Here is a 24,786-nt window from a genome sequence, read left to right as displayed (position 1 = left end):
AGAAACGAACACAATAACTACTCAGACATCTTGCTGGCCCACAAATTTTATTGTTATTACAATACCTTTTATAAGTAATTATTATATATTTATGTTGGCAGTTTCAAAACTGATTCTGAAGTTACTAATCAAAACTTTGATGATACAATTTTTTTCAGTGTCTGTTTTAAACAAAAACTTACTGGTAATGAATTAATCAATATAAAGTAGTAAATATACTATCTTAATTTTCTTTGGATTTACAGGTGGATAAAATAGAATTAGCACACCTAACATAATCATGCTGCCAACAAGAGATAAGTCCAAGATGTATCATATCCAAGGTGGATCATATCTAAGTCCCCAATAAAAGCAATATCTGAATAAAAACCATATTGTCTGTAATCCCAACTATCCAGAATCTGAGTCAGAAAGACAGGTTGATTAAACTCAGCTGCAGCAACGAAAAAAAGACCTCACAGCAAAAACCAAAACCTGTTTATTTAAAATGGTTAAGGAGTTGAGTACACTGTATGCCAGAGGATAAGCAAGGCACTGGGCTTACTCCACAGCAAGTACACACACAAGTCCCAAAAAGAGAGGAAGGAAAAAATCTTCCCAAGAAACAATTCAAGAAAGCTTTCCAGTGGCTTAGAGCACGTGCAGTTTGTATTCACTTCCACTCCACTGCCTGTGCAGCACTGAGTGCACCCAGTCAGTGTACAGCTCTTCTGCAGCGTCAGGAGGGTTTCCACCGTTCCTGAACATGTATTTAAAAACACTAGTAATTTTATAATTAACAATTTATCATTATGAATACATATTTACATATCTGTTTTAATTAGAAAACTCTTTGAAAAACTTTATGTCAACAGCTGATTAACTATACTGATGTAAAATGAAATGAACATACTCCCAGGTTTAACGTCTTGTTGTTGATTAGCATTAGATTCTGACCAAGTCCACAACCAGCTAAACCATCCTGCATTATCTTCCGGATCTTTTACTCCTTCTTTGTAAATCTTATATCCAGCTTTCTTTACCTAAAATAAGAGAATTTTCCAACAATCATCCTTGCTTTAACAATCAAAAGAAATGGAAGCAGGATATTTTCAAAATGGATCTACTTTGAGCTGGATAAATATAAATAAACGTACATACTAACAATATAATACAGTAGCTGTAACATTTACCAAACAACGCTTTGGGATAATACATGATTCTCCGTGTGGCTAACAAGACACAGAAACTGCAGACAGGTAAAATTAGCTTTGCACATACAGATGAACTCTCAAGTTTTATAAGCCCAATTACATAAAAGCAATTTTTGTCTTATTTTACAAACTGCTACAAAAACTTATAGAATGTTTTCTTAACACACAAAAAACAAATCTGAGCTATTTAGAAAACTGTTTTGCATAATAATGATATAGCATTAACTGTTATATCAATACATTTGATTTATTTTTATTAATTTAATGATAATCTGAAATTACCTCAACTTCTGCTTGTTGTCTAGCTATGGTTATATTAAAAACATCCAAGGTTTTCTCCAACTCCTGAAAATACAGGGGAAAGTATGTTAACTCTATATTAATTTTACATATTCAACTTTAGAATATAAGCTATTACACTGGAGAAAGACAGTGGGAAACAGAAAATAAAAAGCCACGGGAAGAACAGCAATATCAACCAACCAGACCCCCGAGAACTCCCAGAGACTAAAGCACCAACCAAAGAGCACACATGAAGAGACCCATGGCTCCAGCTGCACATGTGGCAGAGATGGCCTTATGGGGCATCAATGAGGGGAGAGGCCCTTGGTTCAGTGAAGGCTTGATGTCCCAGTACAGCAGAATGCCAGGGTGGGGAGATGGGAGGGAGTGGGTGGGGGAGCATTCTCATAGAGGCAGGGAGAGGGGGAAATGGGATAGGGGATTCCAGGGGAGATTTCCTCATTGCTCCTAGTCTTCAGAAAGTCAATTATGTTAAAAATGAAAAAAAAGTGTAAAAATTCAATCTCTGTAGAACTTTCCACTAGAAATCCATCTAAACTCAGAATGGCTGCACCTCTTTCAAGAAACTAGTTCCCTCATGTCCATCCAAACTGTACTTTGGCTAAAAGAAAAGGTCCTTACTAAGGCTCAAAGTCAAGAGTAATACAAGAGTATTATATAATTTAAGACAGTTAAATATGTTGCTGATAAAGTCTATAGCTACCACACTATAAGACACAAGCGGTCTGCATGTAGAAAATGAAGGAAGCCCTGTAAGGATGAGGGCCGGGGAGAACTGCAGTGAGAGAACAGGCGGCAGCCGTGCAGGGATGCACAGCACATAGATGAGAAGGGCTTACACATAAGAACCAACTAGTGCACAGGGAGACAAGAGCAGAAAGATCTTCTGGATACCAACAAAGATGATTAAAAGTGATAGAGCAATTGCTTCTGAGACAAAAGATGAAGAATCACGTTACGATGTATGTGAATCCAAAATTCTTTTACCTGAAAATAATTTAAATTTTAAAAGTTCACTGGAAGATTTCATCAGGCCTTTTATTACATGACTAAAGTAGTAAGAGGACAAAAATATCCAAATAGGAGAGACAGAGCATGGTCAGTAAAAAGCAGAGTAAATAAAAAGTAGCCGTCACTAAAAACTGGGAAGAAGGTCATGGAGAGGGCTCAGCAGCTCAGTGCTTGCTACACCTGACTTTACTGATCCCTTAACTTACATGGCAGGAGGGAAAGCACACTCCAAGTTGTCCTCTGACATGGACCACAGTGAAAATGCACATACAAACACAAATAAATGCTTTAAAAAAAGGAAACAAAGAAACAAAGACAGACAGACTAAGGAAAAATTATGCGCAGTAAAATAATCAATGATTGTTTTAGAATACTAACCTCCAAAGACATGAGGATTTCAGGAGATGGCTTTTTATTTGTTAACTTTTTCTTATAAAATTCTTTGTATCGTTTCATTTTGTTTCTATGGTTTCTAATATGTTCCCATGACCACATCCGTAAACTGGGACAAACATTTACTTCAAGGATACTATGTATAGCATAAGCCCACCTAGTTAAAAAGAGAGAGAAACCCCATACTTACACATAGATCAACAATACCAAAACAATTTAATTTTTCTCTAACATGAATAGTAACTACAGTAAGAAGACTGTGAAACAGTAGCCTATCTAAACATTCTATTATAAATTCCACTGATTCTATCAGAAACAATGACTTAACCAAATTCTTAAGAAAATGGATGCATCTAGAGAATATCATCCTGAGTGAGATAACCCAGTCACAAAAAAACAGACATAATATGCAGTCACTGATAGTGGGATGCTAAACCCAGAGGCTCGGACTGCCCCAGAAACAACTCACAGACTGTGTGAAGCTCAAGAAAAAAAGAAAAGAAAACAAAACAAACAAAAAAAAAATTTTGCTCAATCCTTACACACCAAGAAAACGTTGACTAATTCCGGGTTACATCCTGTTTTACATGTACTTTTTGCTCATTGTAACTAGTAAGACCTTAATGCAGAGTATCAAACCTTAAAAAAAAAAAAAAACCCAAGCACTGACAAAACTAAAGTTTAAAAAAAAAAGAAAATTAAAAATCACTACTGAGATAAAGAACACATATAAATGTATAATACACAGTGGAAATTAATGTAAAAAAATAAAAATAAAATCCAAAAAGCAAAACAAAGAAGATATTTGAACTATAGTCTAAACAAGCAAATGGTTTCTATGTTAAATTAATGAAAACTCAAAAATGGCCATGCATCAATATGTACATGTCTCTGACCAAGTGAAAATGTGATTTTTAGCTAAGTGAGAAAGTGTCTGTATTTTCAGCAGACATGTTCAGTATTAGGTTATGAGTCATCTGCAAGTAAGTGAAACATAAAGATGAATGCCATGAATTGTGTAGTCACTGACAAGGTCTGTGACAGGATGCATTTGTTGGGTTCTGAGAACATGTTGTAGTTCCATATTGAGGCTAAATACAAGACCAGACCTTTTATTACAGAGGAAACTCCACTTCATAATTGGGATGTGTTCAAAGTTGTTTGTGTGAGATCATTCAAGAAATAAAATATAATTTTCCCTAAAAAAAAAAAAAAAAAAAAAAAAAAAAAAAGAATCTCTCTCCAAATGTGTGTCAGGGGTGTCCCTGAGTGAAGCCAAAGAGTCTATTTTGTGATATTGTGAATGTGAAGCCGATTTTGCCTTGGAGACCCCAAAATGTTGGAGATGCCAGATCTATGATGAACCCATCAAAGAGAGCTGCTAACAGGGTATGGAAAGAACCTAAAGAAAAGAAATGTGTTGCAGTTACCCAAACTGAACGGAATTGAAAAATCTGAGGAGTGCTTTGACATCAGACATGGAGATACAACAGTTCATCCAGTTGGTTTTTATTCTTGCTTTGGTCTAATATTTCCTCACAACGTTCCTTTTCCACCCCTTGGGATGGTGATGTATATCTTCTGCCATTGTATATTGGAAGTATGTAATCTGCTTTTTAATTTGGATTGTATAAGGCATTAAAGTTATAAGATTTCATGAGTCTCAGAAAAATAAAAATAAAAAAATAAATTCCACTGATTATTACTATCTCTTACAACATAAAAATAAACCAAACAGTCCATGTTGTTAAAAAAACTGTATAAGTTAAGTCATAAGGAAAAATTTTGTCAATAATTATAAAAAAAGTTACCTAAAGGGGGCTAAAAGTTCTAGAAATTGAACTATAACTTAAAAAAAATAAAATTTTGAAAATTAAAAAATGAAATTACACAGATAAGACTCCCAGATGCATTTTAGGTACTAAAATTCAAGCTGAGTTAATACAGGTCTAAAGTGTCAAACAGGGAAGTCTGGAAAAAAATAAAAAACAAACAGGAATTTGGAGCGGGAGCACTATACTGATCCGTCTACAGTACATCAAAGTACAGTACTTGAAGATTTCTAGTTGTGAATTCCATTTTGAAGAATTTCTTGAATCAATTCATAAACACATAACCTACATATATTTCTAGCCCCAAATCAGTTTGCACCAACTCCTAGAATAGCTTTAAAACGCACGGTAAATTTCACTCTTATACATTTTTAAATATTAGAAATGTTAGAAATAATGAACACGACCCAAGCGCTCACCACTCTTTGGCATGGAGGTGGAGAGGCACGCTGGGCTTGAACTTCCTGTATGGCAGGTTTTGTGTCATCATGTCAACGGACTCGAGAAGCTCCATGAGACTGAAATACTAGGAAAAGACAGTTAAAGCTCTTAAATCGTTCTGGGTTCCTGCTCAGCTACTGAAGGCGAAAGTTAAATTATTGAGTTTTAAGGAAACATTATGAAAGTATGAATTTCAGAAAACACTTAAATCTTAACATTGCTTTTACAAAACAATAACTCAATCTAAATGTCATCAAAGAAAATCACCTGTGGTTTATTAAACTCCATTACTATGTTATGTAACTCAATATCCAGGTTTATTTTGGGGTCAGAAAAGTCAAAATCTGATCGTCGATTCATCTGAAGTTTGGCATTAGCAGATATAGGTCGAAAAACTGAAAATAACACAAATTGAAAACAATCAGAGTTCTTTGTAAAACCTCCTCAAGCACTTAATAGATCAACAATAAAAACCTTTGCACCTCTAGCATAACTTCTTCAGCCCCACTGCCCACACTACTTTGCTTAGACAAACTCTTTGCAAGTTAGTTGACGCAAAGGCATTTTAGCTCTAGAATTAATTTAGAGAATATTAGAAATGCTAAGATTATATTTATCACTGATTCTACTTTATGATAATCTCTCTGTAAACTCCTACTCTTCCTTTCAATTTGCACAAACGTGTGCAGGATACCAGTCCAGATCAAATGATAGCACCAACCGTGACAGTGTATGCAGGAGAGCAGCAAAGGTGTAATCTAGACAAGGCCCAAAACCGATTCATAATCTAAGACGTACAAAAAAAAAATGTTCTGTTTTAACCGCCCCAGCACATCTTTTGTAATTAAACATGAATACTGTTTGAATATAAATCCATACTTGAACATTACGAATCTATGCATCACTGATTTGCCTCCTCACTTTGACCCTTCATCTTCGACTTATATACTCAGTTCCAATTTAGTCTTACCTTGCTAAAATTAAAGCTCATTTTATTTCTTCCTCGTTTTTAATAGAAGCAAACATAAAAGTTACACATATTAATGTGTACTATTTTGACATGTATACTTTGTAATTCTATACTGGCATAATTATATTAATATATAACTAGTTAATATCAGTTCAAATATATTCAGTTAATTTTTCATCATTTTTTATGATAAAAATTCAATCAATTTTTTCTCACTTAAAAAATTATTTGGGGGTTTGGAAAATGCTCAGAGAGGCTAAGGTGAGCCTATCAGACCCCTTGAAAATGGAGTTACAGACGTTTGTGAGTTGCGCATGGGTACTAGAATTGAAACTCTAGTCCTCATGGCTAAGCAGCAAACACCTTAACCCCCTAAGCCATTTCTCTAGCCTCTCTTCCTAGCTTTCTGAAATACACAGTTACCTAATCAGTTTACTGGGCAGGAGCACACCAGATCTCTTTGCCTTAAAGTAACTTCCTGCCCAGCAACAATCCTTTCCCCACTTCTCCAATCCTCCTCTTGCCTGTTATCTTTTTTTTTTTTTTTTACTTATTTATTTTTATTAAAAGTTACTTTTTTCTTCTTTTGGTTTCTTTTTTTTGTTTTGTTTTTTTGTTTTTAATTATTATTTATTTTTTTCGAATATTTTTTAAGGTTGTAATTAAGTATTTGTGGGTACATATACATACACATATGTATATATGTAACAAAAATATATGAAAAGAGGTTATTAATTTGAGGAGATAGGAGAGAGACTGGGAGGGGCTGTAGGAAGGAAAGGGGAATGTGATACAGTTCTATTTTAATTAAAATATATTCTTTTTTTTTTTTTTCTTGAACTTCACACAGTCTGTGAGTTGTTTCTGGGATGTTCAGAGCTTTCTGGGGTTAGTATCCCATTATCAGTGACTGCATATTATGTCTGTTCTTTTGTGACTGGGTTATCTCACTCAGGATGATATTCTCTAGATGCATCCATTTTCTTAAGAATTTCATTAAGTCATTGTTTCTGATAGCTGAGTAGTACTCCATTGTATAAATGTACCACAATTTTTGTATCCATTCATCTACTGAAGGACATTTGGGTTCTTTTCAGCTTCTGGCTATTATAAATAGAGGTGCTATGAACATTGTGGTGCATGTATCTTTGTTGTATGTTGGATCGTCTCTGGGGTAAATGCCCAGAAGTGAAATAGCTGGATCTTCAGGTAGTACTATGTCCATTTTTTCTGAGGAATTGCCAGACTGATTTCCAGAGTGGTTGTATCAGTTTACAACCCCACCAACAGGGGAGAAGTGTTTCTCTTGCTCCGCCACCTCGCCAGCATCTGCTGTCATCTGAGTTTTGGATCTTGGCCAATCTGACTTGTGTGAGGTGGAATCTCAGGGTTGTTTTGATTTGCATTTCCCTGATGGCTAAGGATGTTGACCACTGCCTTAGATGTTTCTTAGCCATTCGATATTCCTCGATTGAGAACTTTTTGTTTAAGTCTGTACCCCATTTTTTATTAGGGTTGTTTGATTCTCTGGTGTCTAGCTTTTTGAGTTCTTTGTATACCTTGGATATTAGGCCTCTATCTGATGTGGAGTTGGTAAAGATCTTTTCCCATTCTGTTGGCGGCCGTTTTGTTTTCTTGACAATGTCTTTAGCCTTACAGAAACTTTGCAATCTCATTAAGTCCCATTTGTCAATCTTTGACCTTAGAGCATGAGCCATTGGTGTTCTGTTCAGGAAATTTTCTCCTGTGCCTATGAGTTCTAAGGTTTTCCCGACTTTCTCATCTAATAGTTTCAGTGTACCTGGTTTAATGTGGAGATCTTTGATCCACTTACACTTGAGCTTTGTACAAGGAGATAAGAAAGGGTCTATTTTCATTCTTCTACATGCTGAGTGCCAGTTAGACCAACACCATTTGTTGAATAGTCTAACAACATTTGTTGAATAGAGAGTTGGAAGAAAAAAGCCCTGGACAGGCTTCTAACAAGCTTCCAAGAGATGATAATTCTACTAGTATAAACGATACTTCCAGAACACTGCTAAATGCAGACCATTCTCTTCTTCTATACCAGTATTTTGTAGCCTCTTCTCGCTTTAGATGCCTTCAATACTAAGATGTTTTTAAATGCATGTATAGATACTCTGAAGAGAAACTCCACTAATTCCTATCCCATCCCTATTGAGTTAGTCAATACCAAGATTTTTCTCTCACAATTAAACTGTCTTATAAAATGAACTGATTATGTCCTGTCCCTAAAAATTCTCTCCCATTTATGTAATGGATACCAGCCCCTTTTCCCACATCAATCCAGAAACCATCCCAAATCTCTTGATCATTACATGTTCATGTTCTGCTGCATCATTCCTAGCTCAAGATATAAAAATGTCATATTTATCCCATTAACTAGAAGAAAAGAAAAGGAGAGTAGGTAGAAGGCAAGGAGAAATGGGTATGAAGCTAACAACTTATGAACACCAAATTTACTTTTCAATTCTTATTTAAAAAGAAAAAATAGTTCTAGGCCATTAGTATTTTAGTATTTTTTCCTTTACCAGCTAGCATAGTGTTACATTAAAAGAATCAACAGGAGTTACACGGCCGGGTGCCAGCACGCTCATTTAACAGGCTTCTACAGAGGAAGGTTCACTAACACCTAGCTCTGATATAAGATGGCTTCTCCAGTGTCTGGTTCTTGCTGCAAAAAAGACTTCATCAACATCAGCATTGTCCACTACATAGGCGCTAACAGTAGCCAGGAAGCAGTAACCTCCCCAGGACCTGGCTAAGACAGTCCTACACTGAGCACAGGCCAGGAGATACAGTTCCATGAATCTCATTAGTTACAGAGGTCAGTTTTTGACAGTTTTGCTAAGACAATAGTACAGAAACACTCTGACCCTCAACAATGTTCATGAGTAGAGGGGTCTTCTTCAGATATGCGGTCCATTCCTTTTTTCTACCATTTAAGGAAATTATGAAAAGATTGTCAAAAATATAGCAATACATAAAGAAAACTTTCACAGATGCCAACAAACCTTTGAAGAATGATTTTCTATGCCTTACAATGTCAGGAAGCCAATTCAAGAACTAAGTTAAGCATGAACAGTTAGTTGACATTTATTGGGTATTCTCAAAAATAAAAAATATTTTTAAATTATTTTTCCTCTATATTTTAGTAATTATCTTACCATTACAAAAGTAATACACAGGTCAAATACAAAGGCTCATGCCTTTAAACCCAGCACTTGGTAGGCTGAGGCAGGAGGATATATTTTTTTCTCTGTGCATTTGATATCACTCTGAACTATACAGTGAGTTCCAGGATGGCCAGTGCTATACAGTGGGGGCCAGTGTGGTAATATACGTTCACTCAAAATAACTGAACAATAAAAGACGTACATTTTTAAGGGAGATATATCTTTAATTACAGCATTTGGGTTAGGCAGGTAGACTACTGTAAGTTTGATAAAAGCCTGGGCTACTGAATGAGACTTTGTCTCATAAAACAAAACAAACAATATATATATATATATATATATATATATATATATATATTTGAAAACTTTATGAATAAAAAGATTATAATACAACTACAGCTATACCAGCTAGCTATATTAAACTGTACTTATGATTCTGAAATGTCTTCATAAATATCACTATAATCAATATTGAAGTCATTAAGATTTATTTCAATTCATTAACATTCTCTTGTATTAGATGTTTTCTCTTAGTTTTGAAATGTAACCAAAATCTCCAACAATTTGTTGAAAAGATTATATTTTGATTTTATTAAGTTGAAAAGTATGTGTGTGTATATATATATATACATATACATATATTTAACTAGAAGATAATTTAATATAAAATAAACCAGTATATCAACAAAATTAACATAATAGTTTGTACTAATTTTTCTAATTGTATTTTTCTTTTATCTTATAACTTACCAAAATCATAACCTTCTGGAAGAATATTTTCATTGACAATACCATTTTTCAAGGCTTCCTATTAAAAAACAAATAGTTGCTATTTATATTTATGCAAATATGCCTTTAGCCTACAAATTTATATTATCTATAAGAGTATTTAAAAGCAAATGAAAAATAATTCAAAGTTCACCAAGATTAAATTCTTAACTAGCTAAACAATGTATTATTACTATCTTTCTAAAACTCCTACCGGATTTTGTTTAGAAGAAATACTAAATCTAGGATTGGTATGAGTCAAACATTATACAAATATAATACAACAAATATGCACATTAATATTTACTTACCAATGATTCATTATAATCATTCACATAAAACATCCGTGAGTTCACATTCCAGTAAGCAAAGAGATTATCTAATCGGATTAGCTGAAAATAAAAAGTGTATTATGTCTGTTACTTTTTTTAAAGAATTTTAATTTTTGCTATGCTCAGATGTCAAGTAATTGAGTCCTATCCTAAGTAAAGCAAATAGACATAACTCACGTTTATACATACACACCCACATATGCACACAAATCATCATTTATCTAAAAACCCCTTTTATCAAGTCCATGGTTAAAATTTATTTTACCTTCCGAACTAGTTTTTCAGTATCATCATGTAAACATGGAATCCAATATTGATCAGTTGTCTGAAGAGGGGAGTGAAAAAGAACATTATATAATTAAGCAGGTCATTATCATACCCTAAGACCTATTTTACATGAAAATGCCTCTGAAACATAGCTATCAGTTGGTAAAAAATACTATATCAGACCACTAACACTAACCCTTTGCTTTCAAAGAACTTACTGGTCAAAAATAAACAGAAATGAGCAATTTCAAACAGGTCATTTTGGAGGCCTAATATACAGCAGATAAAACATGGCAAAAAAAATCGAACTCAAAGGTGTGCCAGATATGACTAACCTAACACGTGTTGCTTTATAATCAGCACAGTTCATACACCACCAACAGGCACTACTTATTGTACAGCAAGACAATAAAGGGTCTGTTAGCTTGTTTGTTTTAGTTTTGTTTCTTTGCTTCATATTGACTGGTTTTTGTTTGGAGTTTTCTTGTTTTTGTTTTTGTTCATATTTTAAAAGAGGCCCAAGACATGTCCAGAGAATAAAACACAGGAAGAAAAAAAATAAAAAACCAAATGTTACTTAGGGTCTGATTTCAAAGGTTTTATACACACTATAAAGACAAGATTACAGATCTTCAACTCAAAATAATCAAAGTCACCGAGGACAAGGCCAGGTGCACACTGAAGAATACTTATCAAGAAATGCTGCAGAAGGCCCCAGGTTCAACCCAAAACATTTAAAATTTTTAGAAATGGGAAATACAGCAGTCGAATCTTTATTTGTATATGATTTTTTTCTTTTAAAGCAGAGTCTGGTTATGGAGCCCAGATGTCCTTGAGCTCATGATCTACTTCAGCTTCCAGACTGCCAGAGAACACCTTGCCAGATCCTTGATATTAGAGAGATGGTCCCACTGCTCTGTGAAGAACTAACCAGAAGAATGGATCTCAAACTTAAGCATGAATTATGATCACTGAGGGTGACTTTTAGAGCGTAGATTTCACACTAAAGAAGTGGCTTGTTGGTAGACTGCTTATCTAACATGCTAAGCCCCATATAATAATAAACATACAAGTAAACATATATCAGGATGCCAAGCCAAGAGTATCTGTAACTGTTTAAGTCTCATATGCCAGACAAGGTTCAGGTACCTCCAAAGTTAATAATTAAAGGCACTGTCTGGGGTATGACCGTTGCAGAGGACCAGGGTTCAGTTCCCAGCACTGACATTGTGACTCACAATCAATCACCTGTTCCTCCAGTTCCACGAAATCCAATATCCCCCACCCAACTTCTGTGGGCTCCTGTGCATGTGGTGCACATAAATAAACTCAGGCGCACACAAATAAATGGAAAATATTATTCAATAAATAAAACTTCTGTTTTTATTGTAGCAATAATTTCCATATTACTAAATATAAATAGTAATTTTCTATATTTTTCAATCTGTCAGCAGCACTGACAACAGACACCATCCACTGTTAGCTAGTAATATCTGGGTCTGCCCCAGACCCCTGACCTTTTCTTTTTTACCTGCAGAACCATGTTTTAAAAAAACCAAACAAACAAGCAAGAACCTCCAAAAGAAACAAAAACTATACAAAAAAGCAAACAGAAGATGCAACACTGAACTGGAATACATCTGAATTGTATTATACGTAGTTACAAAGATAAAAGTGAATAAAAAGGTAACTTACAGAAGAACCATATAAAACACCTGTATCAACTTAAAAAGCTAAATGGATAGTTTTGGAAATGAGCACATACTTACTCCTCAATTCCAGTCAAGTTTGATGTCTTCCTAGACCATCCTACATAGCCAACTAAACACAACCTGGCATACTTCTGATACTGACAGAAACATATCTCTAATTAAACTACACAATTTAAAAGTTACATTTTCTTTTTGAACCAAGTACCTGAAGGCTGAGATTTTGAAGGGAAATACCAAAAGAGAGTGATTTGTCTCGATTTGTGATCTGAAGAAAAACAAAGTAAATTACTTAGTTGGTTCATCAATTGAACATAAATCACTTCATAGAAACAGTAAAATACCTGAGGAATATTTCAAATATTCAAAAACATTATTTTTCATGACAATTCTGCTCTATTTTTTTTTCTAAAATCAGAGTTGTATGTCACCAAGTAGACAAAGTCAGGTGGCAGAGGCAAAAGCAAGCCTGCTTTGCTTTAGAACCTGAACCTTTGGACAGTCCTTTACTCCAGGCTCCTCTTTATAGCTTTTATTCTCCTGAAGAACAAATCAGGCAAAATGCAAGGCCCTGATCTCAACTAGGCAAACCAAGGTAGGAAATCACCATTTATTTCCCCTGCATGGGCACAGTTCAGAAGCTCCTGCCCATTCCTGGGATGGACTGAAACTTAACAGTTGAGACAGCCACTGTTTTCAGCCCCAACTTTTGCCAGAAAGAAAAAAAATACTCTATTTGCACATAAATTCTGCAGTAACATGCTTTGAAATATCAATCTCTATGCACTTTTGAAGTGAAATAACAGTGAAAACTTTAGACTCCTAGACATACTACTTCGAGCATTTTTAAATCGACTAGGTCTTTCCATGCATTTACTAGATTTTGTTTTGTTCCGTTCTCAGGCTCTTCTGTCATTTAAACTGCAAGCATATGGAAACTCTCTCACAACCATAGCTGTTGAGTGTCTCTCAAAAAGAGACAGTATTAGTTCATGAAACTTGTGTTATAAGAATAATTATATTTTAAGATATAAGAAATTATAAGAATTTATATTATATCAGATAGAATAAATTATAATTATATAAGAAAATTATAAGTATAATTTTATTTTAAAAGGGGAAAGAAGAAAAGTACATGCAAATACACACACACACACACACACACTGTAAAAATCCAACTTTTTGCTAAGATTGAATTGTTAAAAAAAAATGTTTGAACCCAAAGAGACTTCCTAAAAGAGGAGGTAGTGAGGGGAGGAATTTGTAAGGGTAGGACTGGGAACAGAAGAGGGAAGGGAGTTGCAATCCGTATGTAAAGTAAATCAATCGATAAAGAAAAAAAAACGAAGTGGGGGGAAGATGAGTTTGTCAGAATATTTTATCACAGCCAAAAAAATCAAAAAACAAAAAAAACAAAAAACTAGAACAGCAACTAAATATGTCCTTATGAAAACAATAAACTACTGAAGAGCAGAAATTAAGTTAGCTCTAGTTATTCTTAAGTTCTTTGCCAGCAGTAAAAATCTATGGAATTTATTAACTGCCAAGATACTGCCTTCAAACAGCTTAGCAAAATCTAGTTAGGTGCTCACGGAAAATGCGGCAGTGAAATGAAAAGATCGCATGGCCGTTTTCTCTGTGTCACTCCCCTCCCAGCACTTACTAAGCTGCCCACTACAGAGCAAAATCCACACAGTCAAATAGATGCATGAGGATAAAATACTTACATCATCTTCATAACGAACATGGATATTGGAAATTTGCACTTGAAGGTTCTTTATGATTTGAGTAACTAACTTTTCTGCAAAGGTGTCCTGTTTCTCCTCCTGAGGTTTTTCTAAAATTGCAAATATTCCTTTTTTAAATTGACTGAAGCACAAACCCTATAATTATTCATATACCAAAGTAATATATTGCCTTGTTAAAGAAAACTGAAAACACTTTAAATAGATGACTTGAGATTTTCAAAATATTTTCTATCAAAAGTCTTTCAAAAGCAACTAAATGCAAAATATTTAAAAGCTAGTTTCTTGTCTCGTTAGAGTACAGCCAACTATGTTAAATTCATTGGTATTAATTTTATAACCTGCTATATATAAATGTCAGGAAACCCAACCATAAAATCGTAACAATATGATTACATTAAGAAAATCCTACACAATAACAGCATCAGTTGACATGCCAACATGGATGGGGAAACTCAGAAGGCCCCACCCCTACATCAAGACCTACAGACAACTAATGACTGCTTAGAAAAGGGAAAAATCAGTGTTTTCCTGGGGAAAGCCTCATGAAAGGTTATCCAATCCCAAGATGTCAGTCCTGAACACGTCTATCAGAGCAACTTTAAATAGATTGAGCAGGTTGCATTTATGCATACATTGTATATGTGCACACACATAAGAATTATTCTTAATAATTTATTAAATTATATTTATTATATTAAATTTATAAATATTTTATATCATATAGTATATTAAGAAATATGTAAAAATTTTAAATGGTTTAAATTTATTATTATTATTATTTTAGTTGTCATATATTTGAGAGAAATAAGGGATATAGGAGCAGCTGAGGAGGGTAGGGAGGTGTGGAAATAATGTTAAAAGTCCTTGTTTTATATACTTATTTATTTGAGAATTTCATACATGAGAACTGTATAATATCATCCATTCTTTCAAAGGCTCAAAAACACTCCCACAGCTCTCTATTTCTGGCACACTTTGCCTTTAAATTTGGAAATAAAGCTATAGGAAGGTAACTGAGAACAGGGTCCCCAGAGGAGTAGTAAGAGAAAGAACTGAAGGAGCTGAAGGGGTTTGCAACCCCATAGAAAGAACAACAATATCAACCAACCAGACCCCCCAGGGACTAAACCATCAACCGAAGAGTACACATGGAGGGACCCATGGCTCCAGCTGCATATGTAGCAGAGGATGGCCTTGTCAGGCATCAGTGGGAGAAGAGGCCCTTGGTCCTGTGAAGGCCTGATGCCCCAGTGTAGGGGTATGCCAGGGTGGTGAAGTTATAGTGGGTGAGTGGGTGGAGAAGCTCCTTCATGGAAGCAAGGGGAAGGGGAGGGGACGGGGGTTCCCAGAAGGAAAAGCAAGAAAAGGGGATAATATTTGAAATGTAAACTACAAAAATACCCCAATTAAAAAAAAAATGCTAGCTCTAGCTACTCTCCAGCCTTGGTGCCCCCCCGCCCCCCCCTCCCGCCATGGCTATCCCCATGGGGTGGTCAACCCAAATTCCAGCAGTGCAGTTCTGCAGTTCAGATTTGCTTGCCAGGAAACCTTACTCACATTCCCAGTCATCTGCCCCCTATGGCTAGCTGTCTCCCCCCTTCCTCCCCCCAACCACCTCTCTCTCTTACACACACACACACACACACACACACACACACACACACACACACACACAACTCAGTAAAATCAAAACTCCAGAGGCTTAAAAACTACTAGTCAGATTTTTAACAGTAAATTCTCCACTCACAAGCTGCCCACTTAGATTGGGCAAACTGCCCTATATTATGCTCTTCTATGAGATTCATGGCTACCTGTGGCAACTTCAAGTCACGTGGATCCAGGTTCATCTTCTACATCTTTCTCTGCCCTTTTCTCTTCTGTCTCTCTGTCCCTCTCTGTCCAGTCTCTAAAACTCTCAGCCCCCTTCTTCCCACTGCCAATCAGACTCTAGCCTTTACCTGTCCTCACCTGTGCATGGACTGCAATCTACAGCTCTGTCATCAGCACCTGATCCCAACCATTTTTAAGGTAACGCATGACCCAGATGTCAAAAATCATATAATTCTTATATTAGCTGATATCCCATCAGGATCTGGGATAGTATTTAATTCTTGATACGGCTCCTTGCCCAGGCAACCATAATCTTCCATTTTGCTTCTATTTCTGCCATCCTTTGATATTCTTTCATGTTGTCTTCCTCTGTACAATCACTAGGTGGCAGGTTTTCCTTAAACCTTAATCCTAGAATTATTTCTCTTCTCATCTTGTCATGTTGCTGCAGGAAACATCATTCGAATCCTAAAATATTTAACTGTTACCCTAATGCTGAGAACTTTCAAAGCAATACTGAATAAGACAGTAAAATGCAGAGTGGGGAGAGTGACAGTCAGTAAACTATCGAGCGGTCAGCATGGTAGGAGATGAGGCTGTAGGATGCAGAACCAGGACTGCAGGAGGGAAGCAGACAGCCTCCAACATGAGCTTCTAATATATTTTGCTGAAGCACTAAGACTTTATCCTGATACTGAGGCATCACCAGTGGTTTAAATATGACTGAACATTAGTATCTTGAACCTAATAAATTCTCATTAAATGTGGTTTATATTGTATGACTTTCCATTTTTCAGTAAGGCATCATTAAAGAAAAAACAAAGGAAAAGAAAACAAACAAAAATGGTAACTCCTCAAGGCCAGAAGAAGGTAAAAGAAGAAAAAAAGCAGAGAAAGAAAAAAAAAAAAAAAAAAAAAAAAAGCAGATGACTTCAGCCAAACTAAAGAATAAGTTCAAATCCTAAACAACCCAGGATGGTGCTGTCATTAAAACGTAAGATAGACTTTAAAACCAGAATTCTGAAAGATTCAGGGACTTGAAATCAAACTAAACAAAAATGGCAACCGGGGAGCATCATTAATGGATAGGGATGGAGATGGCTCTGGTTAAGAGCACTGGCTGCTGTTTCCGGTTGAATTCCCAGACCCACATGGTGGCTCACAACTGTCTGTAACTGACGTGGCAGAGGATCTGATGCTCCCTTCTGACATATGCAGGCACCATGTATGCAAATGTTACACAGATGTACTTGTAGACAAAACATCCCTACATGTAAAATAAAATAAAAATTATTTTAAAGAACTGGTTTAAGATCTGTATGATAAGCATTCAAATGTGTAGGACTCCCCGTCACCCAGCCCAGTAGCTAAGAAACTGTCCCGTGTGGTTCAGCGTACTCAACACGTACCCGCTCATCACAGACAAAACAGAACTAACAGGCTCCAAAACCTGATAAACAGAACAAGGGAACAGGAGGAGCCTACACAAGAACAGAGTAAGTCTTCATAATGAAGTCATATCTGTATTCACTCACTAAGACTAAGTAAAGAACAAAGATATGGCTTTTACATTTTTATTTGCCAGGCAGAGTGGCACACCTTTAATCCCAGAACTCAAGAAGCAGAGGCAGAGGCAGGCAAATCTTTCTGAGTTCCAGACCAGCCAGACATATGCTGTGAAACCCTGCCTCACAATATGCAATCAATCGAACAAACAAATGTTACCGGAGCTGAATATCTGGCTCGGTGGTAACGTTTATGTCACCTGCATCACTTTGCCCATTATCATGGTAAATTCACAGAAGCACGTAAAGACAAGATAAGCAGTCTGTGAGCTGCACGTCCTAGTCAGGCAATGTGGTATGTCTCTAGGGAATGGAGGGATGAACAAACTTTGTTTTAAAGTATGAGTCTTATCATACTATTCTATTTTTAAATCAATTTTTCTCTCTCTCTCCCTCTGTGTGTGTGTGTGTGTGTGTGTGTGTGTGTGTATGTATGGTGTGGTATGTATGTGTGTGTTTATTATCTTTACAAGAAATTTTTAAAGGAAAAGGCCTAGCAGATTTAGGAAAGGGAAGAAGGGATGACTACAGAAAATATAAAAGAAATATATCAAAGAAAGTAGAACTACATGTGATATTTCCATGGATTGTGTTAAATTTCCACTGATGTTTGCTAAGAGGTAAATATGTATTATTGGGAGTTTATTTTATTTTTCACTAAGGACAAAACAAACAAGCAAACAAACAAACAACCTCAAAGTCAGACAGATGGCAGACACCTGCAACTAAGGAAGCAAACGCAAGACCACCATGAATCCAAGAAAAACCTGGGCGACTTGGTAGATTCGAGGCCAGGCTGGGCTATACAGCAAGGCCTTTTTCTCATTAAGGAAAAAAATTAATAATTATTAAAAAAAAAAACACCATTTTTTCCCTCAGAAAAACAATATAAATCAGTATATGGTAAGCATATTTAAGTCATCATTTATAAGATTTTAAAATATGTAGCTATTCAATGAAGAAGAAAGTAGAAGAAAAACAGATGAGTGGAAAACATTTAAGATTTAAAATAAGAATTGGATACAGTATATTTACAAGCTAAGAGGAAAGACCTACAAAGAAAAATATAGAAAGTCCCTAGTGATAGTAACAAGAGGATAGCTGAAAAAATTAGGTTTCTATAGGATTCCCCTTCCACTGATGATCAGTGGATTGTAAAGACTCGTTTGACCTACAATGAACTGAAGCAGGGGTTACGGGGATAGGTTAAGACACGCATAAACACATTAAAGGTCTAAGTATATTCAAAAGTCAATAATATAAGGGGGATATAAAGGCAAAGGCTAGAAAGTAAGATGTACTTGGTAAACATGCTAATATTAAAACCTGACTTTATCCTCACAACAATTACTGCCTTAAATTTCCGTAAGGTAAAATTTCTGCATACCTAACAAAACACACAAACCATGTAACTTTCCAGGTAATGTCTTCCTACTTGCAACACAATCTCAGTACACGCAGCCAAAAGAATATGCTATTACAATAAATATTTACATCCTTTACCACCAGGTCATTGAGATTTTACCTTGATTGACTACTTTCTGTTTTGCTTCTTCTATTCTTTTTAGTTCCTGTTGTTTTGCTTCCATGAGCTGCTTTTCTTCTTTGATAGGATCATAAGCTATTCCTACAAAAATCATATAAAATATTCAATTACTTTAAATTTAAATATACTCAGTTCCAAAAATTAACACTGAAAATAATAATGCAAACAAAATCTACTGAGAATTAAACCAAACAAACAAATAAACAAAAAGCAATTCATTCTGAACCAAGAAATCCTAAATTGAAATCCTAAATTATCTTTACTAAGAATTCTTGGAACAAAAATATAAAATATACAGATTTTTCCATCTAAAAATTAAAAACAAATTAAATTTTAAATTTTAAATGACTTACTAGAAGAAGGCACTATGAGTAAATAAATGTCTTCCAAAACAGCTTCAACTGGTTGATTATAAAGGTTTTTCCATGGAATTTTAAGTTTAAGACTACCTACAGTAAAATAATAGACATTAAAATAATAATAATAATAATAAAGACAAGAATATTGTTCTTTCAATATACATCTAATCAGTTACTCTAAAGCACTAGAAGACATCTTTGAAAGACACAAACAATAGTGTAGAACAATAGTGTCAGAGGAACCACACAGTCCTATAAAATTAACTGTTTATACAGCTCATTTAGAAATGGGTACTTTTTCATTCAACAAATACATCAGGAAATATACTGTGCCATATAAAACAATAAATACACAAATAAAGTGTTAGTAACACGATAAAAGTAACATATACAAATAAAATGTATTATTAAAGGATAGCAGGTACTATATGAAACATATACAATTAACATCTTATTTCTGCTTGTCTACTGAACTTTCTATTTCTACTATCTGAAAACTAACTTCTTGTCATATTTTAAAAAGGGAAAACAAGCTCTTAATAAAATAGGTCTACCTACTATTCTATGCAAGTATATTTTAAAATTTCTGTTGAATTGAGGTTACACTGACATACACTAAAATTCAAAACTCATCAGAAGAAAACTTAAGTAACTTCTGGCAAATGTTTAAAAACAATATATAACACATTTATTTATAAGGCTATTTTACAATATATGATTATCCCACCCAAATATAATATTTCTTAGATTACTGTATTATATAGTACAGTAAATGAAATCAAATCAACTTAGATTACAAAAAACTCCTTACACCATGGTTACAAGCCTTCAAAACAACAACAAACCAATCCAAACTATCAGAAACAGCCAATAACTAATATGGCAAAAGGAAAATAACTGGTGCTAAATTCCCACTTCTTACATATGCTGAACTGTCACTGAAGGAACAAGACGGAACTTACATTCTGACAATGACAAACATTTTCTGTGGTATATGGTCTAAGAGCAACTTTAAGTACAATACACAAAGTTGGGAAGATAGCATCGCAATATTTCTATGTAAGTTTCTCAGATACTCTCACAGCGTTAACACTATATAAATCCACCTATAGAAACTAAAAAAATAAAATAAATTGAAAGTTCCAACTTAAGACACTGTGATCTCAACCAACCTCTAAATAAATGACATCTAAATAAATGCATAATAGAATAAGCTAGAAATCCTAAGGGACAGTTTTATTAAACACATTAAATTCTTATGTTTAGTTTATGTTCTACCAATGCATGAATACATGAACTAAGTTCATTCTTTATCTAATTAAAACTCATACTTTAGTAAATTACAAATATGGGTAAAGTAACCCAAAACAAACAAACAAAAAGCACTTGTGGAAATTCTTCTACAGCACAATCAAACTTTCATTTTGGTTCCTAGATATAGTGTCTGCATGGAACAAAACCTCTTAATGTTATGTACTTTGAACTTATCAAATAATATTAAACATAACTAGTCGTGAGCACAGAAATTGACATAATTCCTTAAGGTCTGTTACAGGCTACTTTAGCTCTCAACATTAAGATCTACTAAAATGAGCAATTACTGCTCAAATACTACATATACCAAATTCTACATGAAAGCACACAAATACACTATTAATTATTGCTCATGAACATTAAGAAAGATTACATTACTGCAATAAGTTTTTTATTTACATTGTATATCCAGCAAGGAGAACACTCCAAGGATAAATATTGCTTACCTATACAACCAACTTTAACTTTGAATGGTACATCCAATTCACGCTATAAAGAAAAGTAAATTTATTAAAAAAATTATCCACATAAAGTTTAAAAGCATAATTATCTTCTTCTTAAAATGACTTAAAGGTATTTTAGTTCCCTTACATATTTTTTTGTCTTCAGTATTCAGTTAAATGTAATGGTTTAATAACCAACGCTTCTCTTTCCAAAGCAAATGGCTAAATACATACTTCAGTAATACTGAACAGAAGAGCTTTTATATAGGTTAAGGCTTTATATCCCCAAATTGGCATTTTTCAAAATAGTAATTTCAAAATTGTTTTTTGTGCTCATTGGGACAAAGAACAGCTCTAACAATAACTGGTGCTGAGGAACATGAGTACCAACAGTACTATACCATATATAAAGCTCAGCACGGATCAAAACTAAACAGAAAAAACTAAAGCTTATAGTTTAGAGGAAAATATAGAAAACAATCTTTCTGGAAATGATAACAAAAGCATAAGCAATGTAAAAAGGATGAATAGTCCTTCACCAAATTAAAAATATTTATACATCAAACTATTTATATCATTAGATTAGCCAAATATCAGAAGAAATACTATAAATCAAGAAGCTGATCAGGTATCATTATGCAGAATGAATGAAGAACTCAAAAACTTTAATCCCACTAACAAAACCTCATTTTTAAGATGCCAGGCTGGGTCCTGGAACTCATAAAGATCCTTGGGCCGCTGCCTCCTGAGCGCTGAGACTGAAGGCATCAGCTACCAACCTTCGTTTTGAAAACAGCTTCACAATATAGCTCTAGCTGGCCTGGAAAATCCCAGGTAGTAAGTACAGACTAGCTTCAGTCACTAGTGCTGGGATTTTAGGAGGAAACCACTCAGGGAGAGGGAAAGAGAAGGAATAGAAGGAATAGGAGGAAGAGAAGAAGAAATAAGGTTGATGGTGATGATGATTTCTTCAGTATTCAAATAGAAAAACAAAATAATCTTTCCTCTAAATATGTTTTTAAAAATTAGGACTTAGAAAAAGATTGTAGTCAGCCCCTAACAATCAAAGTATAATCTACTTGTTTAAATATACCAAAAGGTTTCTTGAAGAAATGGGTATTAAGTGAACAATTATATTGCTATCTATAAGAAGTTGTACCAACCTTCTCTTGATTTGTCCTTATTTTCTTCTGCTGCCATGTTTGTAGCCACATAAAAATATTTGGAGCAAATATACCTTTGCATAGGAAGTTAAGAATATGGAGAAAGTTCATAGAGTTTCTAGGAGACTCTCTATATAGATTAATTTTAGTAACTTCTCTTCACAGAGGTAGTATATTTTGACTATTGGTAAATAAATCCTGTATCACAAGACAAGGGTGTAACTGGCCAAATAACGCTGAATATTCAAGTGAGACTACCTCTTGATGATGTTGGTGAGTGTCCTGACCACTATTTGTTTTGTGATAAAATGGCTGGCTATATTTGACTTTACAAACAAAATGTAAGAAAGAGTAGATATTTTTATTATGTTATATAGTCATTTTTAAGCCTTTATAATTAGTCACCACTGTGTTAAGCTCTTTACAAAAAATCTGTATCCAGAATGGCTTTATAGCAAACACTGGGCAACTTTGCATAGTGATGTGTAGGTGAATGGTATTATGTGAGTTGCTAGAAAATATAGTCTTCCCTATGGAGAAAGTTTTAGAATTCCACTAGAGATCAACATGAATTTATATTTGGGTCATTCTCACTCATTGAGTAATTTATTATGTGACTCCAAGTGGGACTTTTAAATTGAAAATATTTTACATTGTGATGTCAATTATTAATCAGTAATTGTGAGCATGAACAGAAAGGTTGTGGCTTAATATCGATATACCAAGTTGACAAGTGGTCAGTTACAGTGGTTAGTTTTATGTCAACTTGACACAAACTAGCATCACCTGAGAGAAGGGAACCCCAATTGAGAAAATGCGTCCAGGAGATTGGGCTGTAGGCAAACTGTTTTGTTTTGTTTTAATGAGTGATTTATGGGGGAGTGCCAGCCTGTTGTGGGTGGAGCCATATTGGGCTGGTGGTCCTGGGTCTTATAAGAAGCAGGCCCGAGCAGGTCATTCATAGGAGGGACTCAGTACTCAGTACTCCACGGACTCTGCCTCAGCTCCCGTCTCAAGGTGCCTGCCCTATTTGAGTTCCTGCCCTGACTTCCTTCAATGGTGAACAATAATATGGAAGAGTAATCCTAATCTCTTTCCTCCACAAATTGCTTTGGGTCAGGGTGCTCCAATACACCAGTAATAACCCTAACTAGGACACTCACAGAAGAGGTAAACACTTCACTACACAAAAGGCAAAGAAATAGTCTTATAATCATGAAAATTAGTATATTTATTTTTAATACATAATCAATATTGAATCCTCTGCACATAACAGAACACTCACTAGTAATATTTGAATACTTGTGAGCTATAACTGCATGTTATTTGAAAAAAACTAAGTTAAATTTTGATGCATAATAGTTGTAAATGATTTCACATTTAATTAGCAAAATGAAATGAAATATACTATAATTGTAACATAAATGAAAAAATAGTGGCAGAAACAGTATATATTTCATGTCTTGCTTAGAGATTAAAATTTCCTTTTTAAAACTGCTTTAACTAAATAAAGCTAAATCAATACTAAAATTTAAAATACATCTTAAACCTTAATCCAAAATTTGTTTAAATTCTAGCAAATCCTATTATTGTTGATCACATAAAACTCTGTGGCTAGGTTTGAATACATTTTATATTCCTATTTTGAAAAACAAAGGCAAATGAGGTATGTTGGCTAATGCCTTTAATCCCAACACTTGGAAGGGAAAAGCAGGGAAATTTCTAAGTTCAACACCAGCCTGGTCTACATAGTGAGTGCCAAGCCAGCAAAGACAACATAATGAGACCATCTCAAACAAACACACACACACACACACACACACACACACACACACACACACGATTTAAATAGAAAGCTCTTCAAAAAAATATATATATATATGAAGACGTTCAACATCACTAGCTATTCAGAAAATAGTAATTATTTGAGAATTGCTGATCAAGAAAGACATCAAGATACCATTTCATATCTACTAAGATAGTGGTTAATGAATAAAATATAAAGTATTATTTCCAAGATTTCAGAAATGTCAAAAAAAAATTAGAACTTGTTTGTAAGGGAATGTAAAGGGGTTTCACAGCTGCAAGAAAAACCGTTGGATCATTCTGGAAAAAGCTAAATGTATTAGAAAAGCCAAACATTTACTCTTAGGTATATACTCAAAAATCTGAAAACAGGCCCTTCAATATCCATGTAAGCATAATTATCTGCTGAAGTTCTATCTGAAAGAGCCCAAAGCAGAAACAACCTAAATGCTCATCAAAAACCAGAGGGGAAAAATAATAAGGCTGAATGGAAAACTAAAAAGGTGACATAGAAGAAGAAATGGCACCATGGTACAAGCTACAAGTTAAATAGCCTAAGAAAACATGATGGCAAGTGAAACAATCCATAAGCAACG

The 24,786-nt window shown here is 34.6% G+C and overlaps 1 protein-coding gene across 1 annotated transcript in view; it reads right to left on the bottom strand.

The window, feature by feature from the left end:
• Nucleotides 1-24,786, bottom strand: part of VPS13A (vacuolar protein sorting 13 homolog A) — a 174,329-nt gene that overhangs the window by 139,727 nt on the left and 9,816 nt on the right. Inside the window, exons 3-15 of the mRNA XM_080912186.1 lie at nt 21,225-21,267; nt 19,459-19,554; nt 19,085-19,186; nt 14,144-14,253; nt 12,625-12,684; nt 10,706-10,765; nt 10,420-10,500; nt 10,091-10,148; nt 5,441-5,568; nt 5,152-5,258; nt 2,886-3,057; nt 1,476-1,538; nt 893-1,022 (exon numbers count right to left, since the gene is read on the bottom strand). Of these exons, the coding sequence (XP_080768312.1) occupies nt 893-1,022; nt 1,476-1,538; nt 2,886-3,057; nt 5,152-5,258; nt 5,441-5,568; nt 10,091-10,148; nt 10,420-10,500; nt 10,706-10,765; nt 12,625-12,684; nt 14,144-14,253; nt 19,085-19,186; nt 19,459-19,554; nt 21,225-21,267 (1,210 nt within the window). The remainder of the gene's footprint in view (nt 1-892; nt 1,023-1,475; nt 1,539-2,885; nt 3,058-5,151; nt 5,259-5,440; nt 5,569-10,090; nt 10,149-10,419; nt 10,501-10,705; nt 10,766-12,624; nt 12,685-14,143; nt 14,254-19,084; nt 19,187-19,458; nt 19,555-21,224; nt 21,268-24,786) is intronic.

Source organism: Micromys minutus (genome assembly GCF_963924665.1).
Source record: "Micromys minutus genome assembly, chromosome: 2".
Classification (NCBI taxonomy): Eukaryota; Metazoa; Chordata; class Mammalia; order Rodentia; family Muridae; genus Micromys; species Micromys minutus.
Note: the sequence above shows the minus strand (reverse complement) of the source record. Positions and strands in the feature narration are given on the sequence as shown.